The sequence below is a fragment of the Rattus norvegicus genome, chromosome 4, assembly GCF_036323735.1.
Source record: "Rattus norvegicus strain BN/NHsdMcwi chromosome 4, GRCr8, whole genome shotgun sequence".
Classification (NCBI taxonomy): Eukaryota; Metazoa; Chordata; class Mammalia; order Rodentia; family Muridae; genus Rattus; species Rattus norvegicus.
The window spans coordinates 134,851,389-134,861,134 of NC_086022.1; the positions used below are offsets into that span (position 1 = coordinate 134,851,389).

Genomic DNA, 9,746 nt, shown 5'->3' on the forward strand with positions numbered 1-9,746 from the left:
GGCCAGGCCATGCACATCTGGCCAGTGCATCTCCTGGAGACAAAGACCTCAAGGTCCCTGAAGCAGCCAAAGGAAGGAAGGGCCAGAGGCCTGGCATCCTACAGCTGAGGCTGTCGCCGGAGTCCTCCAAGATGGTGACTGCTGGCAGCCACCCAGGCCACCAGCTTGTTGTGTAGCCCTGACTCTGAACAGCCAGGGAAGTTTTCCAATGGCATTCTGGTGGCCAGCAGAGATTTGGAAAGGAAAGAAAGAGTGTGTGCGTGCGTGTGTGTGTGTGGGGGGGTATGTGGGTATGTGTGGCCAGCAGAGATTTGGAAAGAAGGAAAGAAAGTGTGTGTGTGTGTGTGTGTGTGTGTGTGTGTGTGTCCAGCAGAGATTTGGAAAGGAAAGTGTGTGTGTGTGTGTGTGTGTACATGGAAAGTGGAGGGTTGGGGCTAGTGAAAGAGAATTTGCTTCAGCAAAAATATTTTCATCATCAGATAAAATATTTTCATCATCAGAGAAGTTTGCAAAGAAATCTGTTTAAAAGGAGACAGGATCATGCTTTTGTAAATAGTTAAATTATTCACCGAAGACATCTGGGTGTGGGAAATACTGTTTTGTTTTGTTTTTTTCTTGTTTTTTTTTTTTTTTTTTGGTTCTTTTTTTCGGAGCTGGGGACCGAACCCAGGGCCTTGCGCTTCCTAGGCAAGCGCTCTACCACTGAGCTAAATCCCCAACCCTTGTTTTTTTTTTTTTTTTTTAAATGAGTACACTGCTTTTAGCATCAGAGAAAACAAAACTATTTTCATCTAAGAAGAGTGGGGAGATACTGGCATAACACTAGTGAACAAATGTTTTGGGTGTGTCTTGACCCAAAGGCTAGAGAAACTAAGACTGTGAGAAAGCACAGTACTAGATATAATGAGACGATTGTTCCGAGTCTCTTACTTGTGATAACCTTTTTTAGGAGCATCTACAACTTTTTCACTAAAAGGAAAAGGACCATACTGTTAATGTTACAGGACCATTTTTTTAGCCACCTGATGTGACTGTCACAAACAGAGCAATTGTAAACATAGAACACTGAAAGTAATAGCAATTATGTAAGATTCTGAGAAAACATACCGACCTTACTATGACTTCTAAAAGTCTGATTAATCCCAAATGTTATTAAGAACATCATATTCCTCAAATTTACTTCATATAAGAAAATCCCTCTTCTTTAAAGCTTTTTACTGGCTTTGTCTCCTAGTAAAAAGTATACATGCAACGGTAAAGATGTCGGAGGGACCAGTATTGTTGACTGACTCACACAGTACTCAGAACAGGTCCATATAAATTCCAGGACTTGGTGGCTTCAGCCTTCTAGACTGCAAAAGTGTTCGAGGACACGTACTGTTTAAAATAGAGTGTGTGTTAGAAGGCTGGGGCAGGCAGCACTCTCTATCCAAGCACTACAGCGATAATCAGACACATACACTAAGTATGTAGTTTAAAACAGCTTTAAAAATATACAGAGGGCTGGAGATGGCTCAGTTGGTAAAAGCACTTGCCATGTGTGGAGTTTTAAATGGCGACTGTCCCCCACAGGTTCCTACATATGAATACTTGGTCAACAGCTAAGTAGTGCTGTTTGGATAAGGTATGGATCTGTAAGGATACAGAGTCTTGTGAGAGGAAACTGAGTGTACAGAGAGGAAAAGCTTCTTCCCACTTCTAGTTCCCTCTCTCTGCTTTCCTGTGTGCAGATAAGTGTGATTAGCCTGCCTCCCATTCTCGCTGCCATGCCATGCCTTTCCCTCGATCAAAGACCCTCCTTCTAGAACCCTAAGTCTAAATAAACTCTGTCTTTCCTAAGTTGCCTTTAGTCACAATATTTTATCACAGCAGCAGTTGTCAACCTGAGTTTGATCCCTGGAACCCGTGGTGTAACAAGAAGAATGAATCCTGAAAGTTAACTTCTGACCTCCCGCCCCCCATATATGCTGTAACACAAACACACCCACACTCACATGCGTGAGTCATACACATATAAACATAATCATAATTAATTTTACAATTAAGTAATTTAAAACATGCTGGGAGAGCCAACTAGGTGTGGTGGCACACTCCTGTCATTTCATCACTGGAGATACTGAGACAGAAGGATTACCAAAAGTTCAAGGCTAGCCTGATTTACATTCTGAGTTCCATGCCAGCCTCAGCTATAAAGTAAAAACTAATCTCAAAAACAGGGAAGATGGGGGGGGTGGTGACCAAATAAAGCCTATGTTGTTTCAGATAAGGTTTTGGTGCCAAAGTAAACACGTTTGGAAACTGGGCATTCTCAGCGCTCTGGGCTGGCAGTGTTTTGTGAATGAATGACAAGCCTCTGCTGCTAGCAGAACACTACACAGAAAACCCTGGAGTCCACTCACTTGGGTGGCCTTTTCTTTCTAAATTTAGGAATAGGGATTTTTTTTTTAAGTAATATTCATTCAATTGAAGTTTGAAAAGACTTTAGCAGCTTTAGTTAAGCTAAATGAACCATCTAAGCATTTCTGACAGAGAAAGAGATGTAATCCTAGAGGGACATACAGGGATCCTAACTACACTGACAGTGTGGTCACTTTCTAAGTGGAGTGACAGATATTTAGGAATCTGATGCTTTAGTCACACTATTCAGAAATAGTACTACCTATATCCGTGCTCTGAAATACCATGCTATCTCAAGAGTATATACAACTTTTATGTTTCAAAGTACCAACAATAAAAGATAGGTATAGTGTTATATATCTGTGCTTCTGGAACTTGAGAACAGGAGGCAGGAGAACCAAGAATTCAAGGCCAGCCTCAGCCTCAGAACGGCCTGGAATGAGTAAAACCCTATATCAAAAAAAAAAAAAGAGTATTTCATAACAACACTGACTTAAAAAGCAACCTAAATTATTTATAAACAATTTTCAATAAATACAAAAACTTCTGACGTAAAAGGGATTTGGCCTTACCTGAACTATGGTTCTTTAGCATCCTCTAAGGAAGGAGAAACCCTTTAAAGTGGCCACACTACCTCTGGACTGGACGTTAACTGATGTCTAGGACACTTACAAAAGCAACCCAAGTATAAAATGAGAACAAGCAAAACTAAACAAAAAGCTCACAGACCCACCTCATCGGAAAACTCAGTCACGTACAGGTACAACAGAAGCTGCGTCATACCCCAGTACTTGATCTCCAGTCCTCAGCAGCATCAGACTTCCTTACGGATGTCCAGAAGCACCAGGAGAGAGATGTTACTCATATTCAGGAAAGTTAGTTCCATCCTAGACGGAACTTATCTAAGGACAGCATCGAACTAGTCATGGAAGGAATAGACAGCTACATGATTCTCACATACTACAGGCTACAGGCTCTAACTATGTCGTCGTCTACAATCTTCCTTTATAAGTGCCCGGGTAAGCAGAAATGAAGCTGAGACACACTGTGTACCCAGGACAGCATACCTGTAACCGCTGAACCACACCTGCTCGCAGGTTTCCAAATCCATAGTGACACTGCGATCGCAGAGTACTTTCTGAGACCTCTTCATAGGGAGTCTGCTCAATTTCCCAGTCAAACTCTTCATCCTCATCATCAGCTCCTTCCTCAGAAACCCCGGAAGCACCTAAATGTGTTAGATATTAGTATACTGCTTAAAGTTCTGAGGTATCCAGATACAATGAGAAGAAGCTGCTACAGGGAAAATGCTTGTATTTGTGCACTGAAGGCCCAGACAAGAACCGTCACAGCCCTGCAGATCATATGAGCAAAAAGTGGAGCCAGCCCAAATGTTCACCATGGTAGGAGGTATAGATAAACTGAGAACGTCGTCTACCATACAGTGATGAAAATGTATGGACTTCTGTTTTAACACAGACACACCTCATAAGAACATGGAGTGTAAGAAGCCAGATGAAAAGGAACACATACTCAGGGAGTAATTATGTAAGCAACTCACAATCAGGCAAAGGGGGAGGGAACTGGTGATCTATGATAGAATGGGGTACAGTACCTGGGAAGAGCATGACGGGATTATAGTAAATTTTAAACCCAGGGCATTGTAAATAAGTGAACACTACAGTTTGTGACCTAGCAAGTGTTTATATATTTTTTTCTTTTTTTTTTTCCTTTTTTTTTTTTTTCGGAGCTGGGGACCGAACCCAGGGCCTTGCGCTTCCTAGGTAAGCGCTCTACCACTGAGCTAAATCCCCAACCCCGAAAGTGTTTATATTATGTAACTTTTTCAGTTATACATTCTGACAAGACAATGTTTTAATTGATAAAGAAAAAATGTGACTGGTCTACTCATCCACTACTGGTCTGCCTTTTAACTATGATATCAGATGAGCTATTTTCATAGGACAGTTGAACTTTTCCTTTTTATTTTCTTCACTTGAACCTTTTCTCTCAGATTTTCTATCCCCAAGTCTCCTCTCCTAGAAATACCAATTATCAGAAGCATTCCTCTCTATCTTCATTTCCTCCTGACCGCAGCAAACATACCTATTTCTTCCACAAGCGGTTTGGCAGACCTGGATTTTCTTGGTGCCAGAAGCGCAGTTAACATGTTCAGCCCCTCAAAATGCTGGCCAGGAGTTTCCTTGGGCAATCGAATGGTAAAAATTCCTTTAAAAGAAATTGTTGTATACTTAGATTAAAATATTCAGACTTCATAAGTGCATATAGGGAATGTAAGTACGGGTAATATATAATTCTGAGGAAAACCTTTGTAACCTGTATAAGTGTCACAGCTCTGAAGGGAAAGGTACCTTGACAGTCGGGAGCCAAGGAACACCATAGTCACACACACAACAGACCTTGCACAAGAGATTTACCTGGAGGAAAAACGCAGGAGGGTGGCAGCGAAGAACTAAGCAGAAGATGGGATTTATATAGGGTTTCTTGAAGGGTAGTGGGGTGTGGCTTTCCAGAATGGCCTGGGATTGGAGGGATTATATGGGCCAATTCAGGTATTAGTGGAATTTTTTTTTTCCTGTAGGACAAAACCTGGCCACTCCTATCAAGGGCTGGGACAGCCATTAACAGCCAGTAGGGAAGTCTGAGTGGAGCAAGGCCTGGCCCTTGGAGTTCCTCAGGCAGGGGCCCTGGTCACTTCTGCACTGTAGGTTCAGTCAGGCCCAGCAGCCAGAATAGTCTAGGAGATATCTAGGAATGGAGCTTCTGCCCACTGCAGGAAAGGCTGTCTGACAGCTTGAACTGGCCAAAATAGTCAACAAACTATATATCTGAAAAGAATTAATATCCACAACATGTAAAGAGCTCAAAATACAAAATACTCAGGCTGGAAAAATGGCTCAGTTGATAGCATTTCCGCCATAACCATAAGGATCTAAGTTTGAATCTCTATATTCTACATATACAATAAAGTGAGCACAACATCAAATACCTATAACCCCAGTGCTGAAAAACGGAGACAGGAGAACCCCTAGGGTTTGGTTTGCTGCCAGGCTGAAGCAGCAAGTGCCAAGCGCCAGGTTCAGTGAAAGACCTTGTCTCATAGGTAAATTGCAATGAAGGAAGAAGCCACAAGTCAATCCTCTGTCTACAGCCATGTGCATATACACAAACACAAACTAGGTATAAACCACCTACAAACACATAGACAAAAAACAACCAACCCAACCAAATGGCAAATAAACACATGAAATAAAATGGTCAGCATCCTTAGCCAACAAAGAAATGTAAACTACACCGAGATCCCATCTCAGCTCAGTCAGACGGCCTCTTAGAAAGAAAACACTGGCAAGGATGCGGCGAAAAGTGACCTGTTAGAACACGGCTAGTGTTCTAACTCATCTTACCACCTCGGAAATCAGTAAGGATGCCCCCACAATACTAAAGTCAGAAATGCCATTTAACCCAGCTATCCCTCCTAGGTCTACACCCTGAGGAGTTCAAGTTATCATGCCACATCTACATTCCCTACAGCACATTCACAACAGCCAAGGTTATGGACTCCGTCTAGGTGTCCATCAACAGATAAATAAAAATTATGTATCTACCCGATGGGCCTTGACTAGTCATAAAAAGAATGAGATGGTGTCATGTATAAAAAAATGGATATAACTGGAGATCATATTGACCAACATAAGCCAGACTAGACATGCTTTGTCCCATTTGTGAACCAGTCTTTCTATAGACGCATGAACAGACAGACAGAGGCTAGACAGGCAGATGGGTAAATAGATGATAGATACATAGTAGAGACATAGATGATATTCACATCTCTCTCTCTCTCTCTCTCTCTCTCTCTCTCTCTCTCTCTCTCTCTTTTGTGTGTGTGTGTGTATGTATGTGTGTATATGCGCACGTACGCATGTATGACCTCATGTATGAGACACGAAAGCTAGGGAAACTAGGGGAAAGGATATGAGTAGGAGAGGAAAAGGGGAGAAGAGAGAAAGGAAACAGTTTGGAGTGGTGCATATATGATATACTTGAAAGAAATTGTTTTCATGAACCCTAATACCATCTGCAATGAACACCAATAAAACATTTTAACTAGATTATTTAAAAAAAAACATAATTCCTTATGGAATTCTAAAATTTTGCCCTTATTATAGGTTTAGGAACTATAAATCAAGAAAAAGTCTTAAAAGGGCTTTCTCCAAAGTTGTCTTTTCTATCAGAAATTCATGCGTCCAAACCACAGAAAGCTAATACCATCTTAACCTAGTCAAAAATAGCCAAACTCAAAGAGTTTCTACAAGTCAGTGGCTGAAGTGGCAACAGCACTGTCTGACAGCTACTAACAAAATGTGTATTTCTGGACTATGGGGAAATCAGGATGCCTAATCCAAAGAGTGGCAATGGCTTTAAAACCACAGCAAGGCAATTACAGCTTAATAATTTCCTAATAACTCGTGAAATTTTTTTAAATTTTTTTTAGAGACAGCTTTGCAATGTAGGCCTGGCTAGCCTCAAACCCACATGAAACTGTGCTCCTACCTTAGGTTCCTGGGCACCAGGATTGCAAGTGTGTATTCCCACTTGCAGCCTACTGTGTTAAACGTTTACCTCTCCCATCGCACCAACATGCAGTCCAATGCATCACATACAACCTGACCCAGACGCCCCCATATATTCAACACCTCAACTCTCAAGACTTTACAGTTTTGTTTTGCTTTTTAAGGTTTACTTTATAAAGGAAGTGCACATGAGTACAATGCCTGTGGAAGCCACAAGAGGGCGTCAGATTCTCTAGAGCTAGACTTAAACTGTAAGTCTCTGTGTACTGCAAACCAAAACCTTTGGTCCTCTGTAAAAGCAGTATATGCCCTTAACAGCTGAGCTACCTCTCCAGCCATAGAGTTCGATAATCCCATTGTCACATCCACAGCTAGGACAGCAGCTCCCTTATACTTCATTATCACATCATCAGGAATGAGAATTTAATCAGGTTTCTTTAGTCTCTTTGTACCCCACTCCTTACCCTAGTGCTCAATAGTTATTGAATAAATTACATAAGAGTAGTATACAAGCTACTCTTTCTAAATTAAAAAAAAAACAAACTACTCTGCATGCATGGGGTTGGGACAAGCTGTGCTGTAATTCATGTGTGGCAGTCTGAGCATAGCTCTGCCCAGTTTTCTCCTTTACCTTAGCATGGGTTCTGGAAACCAAATTCAGGTTACCAGGTTTGATAGACAAGCGCCTTTACCCACTGAGCGACCTTGCTGGCCCCCACAGCTGCTCTTATTTCCAAACTCAATACAAAAGAAAAGACAGTAGCTCCTATAAGAGTAAAATTCATGGGTTCTGTGGCTAGCTTAAAATGGGGGGCTTGTCAATCATGAAAAGAAGGTCCAACTAATCTTTAAAAATTTTCGGGGCTGGGGATTTAGCTCAGTGGTAGAGCACTTACCTAGGAAGCGCAAGGCCCTGGGTTCGATCCCCAGCTCCGAAAAAAAGAACAAAAAAAAAAAAAATTTTCCACTCACAATTTCTCATCTACCTGTTATTAAAATTTAAATTTAAAAACTGTATAAGAAACTTTTCATTCAAATGCTTATAAACCGTCCGTCCATTTTAAAATCAGTCATTTCAAGTTGATGTTTACTTTAAACATGTGCTAAATATAGAAACAAATCCAGAAAATTAAACTAGAACTTTTGATTCAAATTTACTTTAAAGATTATTGCAAAATACTTTAAAAGACTGAGAAAACGGCTACCTGTCAAAAATCCAGAGCTAACAGGCAGTAAACAGTAAAGAAAGAGTTCTGCAGCATATAGCAATTGCTAGACATCTGAAAGTCCCCATGCTATCTTTGGAGACGACTACCACGTGGGTACTATAGCATAAGGAATCCACCAATCCTATCCAAGACTGGGCCTATGGCTCAGTCAGTAAAGCGTTGCCTTACAAGCGGGAGGACCTGAGTTTGATTCCCAGCACCCAAATGAAAACATAAGACGCTGCGTGTGTGTAACCCTCCAGCTGGAGAGACTGAGACAAGGGTATTTATTCCCAGGGCTTACTACACAGCCAAGAAACCGTGTCTCTAACACACTTCTCGGATGACATCAGAGGTGGTCCCCCACATGTACACATATATACATATAACTCTCCTCAACACACCTATACCACATATGCAGTTGTACACTACCATCCTTGGAGTCAAACTGCCACCATCTTCAGCTCTGCAGGCCTGTTCACAAAAGGCCATCACAGCTGAGCCACCTTCCCTCATGGAGAGAGAGTGTCATGGGACCTCATCTGATTATTCAGTCACCACCATCCCCAACTAGTATATGATACAATTCTGCCCCAACTGCTGTGGTCGTGGGGGAGGAGCTAGAACATATGCTGAAGGGAGTTCAATCCATGCAGCCCTGGGGAAGCCATGCAGCTAGATCATCCACTGTGCCCAAAACCTCTAACCACTACTCTAATTTTATAAACTCAAAGGTTCCCCCAGGGAACTTTGGTGGAATCACATTAAGTTTTTCAGTGGGATCTTAGGAGAACATCCCTTCTAGGGAAGGAATTTTAGCAGCATTGGTATATGCACATGCATGTGTGTGCATACGTGCATGCGTATACACACAAAATCTATACACACACACACACACACACACACACACACACACTATCTAAACTCCCAAACCATACCTTTATCTGCATCATAGGATCCCTGCTCAGATCCATTTTCTACAATCCTTCCAGGAAGTGTTAACCTGCAGAGTTAACACAAGGAAGATGATCACCCATCACAGCACGGTTTTAGTCATCAAAACCCACCCACCATTCGAATGGCAATTGTTCAGTACGTCTTTCACATATTACAGGCCAAATAACCTAGATTCAGTCTTCAACTAAGAAAAATCAAAGATGACCCATCTTCCCATTTGAATACTTTAGTTACCAATAAAATAGGGGTGGGGGTGGGGGTGGGGGGGGAACCTCACAAAAAAAGTTAGTAAATGCATGTGTTCTGCTTAACTCTTTTAACTTAATCTGTTAAGTTAAACTTCATCTTAGTTTTATAGGTAAAGAGAAAATGGTGTATATAGGGTTCATTACTATCCATGATTTCAGATATCCACGGAGGAGTCCTGGAAGTTATCTCTCCCTCATAGGTCGGGAGTATTTTCAAGTCGGCATGGAATTAATATGTCTCCCACACGAGCAGTGCAGAAACCCGCTTGACTGCAGCTTGACTTAGTTGAAAAGCAGAGGGCAACTGACGCAAGTTTAGGAAGAAGACTCTCAGAGCATCCACT

At 41.7% G+C, this 9,746-nt stretch overlaps 1 protein-coding gene across 14 annotated transcripts in view; it reads right to left on the bottom strand.

Annotated features, from left to right (window-relative positions):
- Shq1 (SHQ1, H/ACA ribonucleoprotein assembly factor) overlaps positions 1–9,746 on the bottom strand; it is a 120,771-nt gene that overhangs the window by 110,199 nt on the left and 826 nt on the right. For all 14 annotated transcript variants that reach the window (XM_063285860.1, XM_063285858.1, XM_063285859.1 and 11 more), the window contains exons 2-4: positions 9,136–9,200; positions 4,504–4,626; positions 3,465–3,625 (exon numbers count right to left, since the gene is read on the bottom strand). In XM_063285860.1, the coding sequence (XP_063141930.1) occupies positions 3,465–3,625; positions 4,504–4,626; positions 9,136–9,200 (349 nt within the window). The remainder of the gene's footprint in view (positions 1–3,464; positions 3,626–4,503; positions 4,627–9,135; positions 9,201–9,746) is intronic.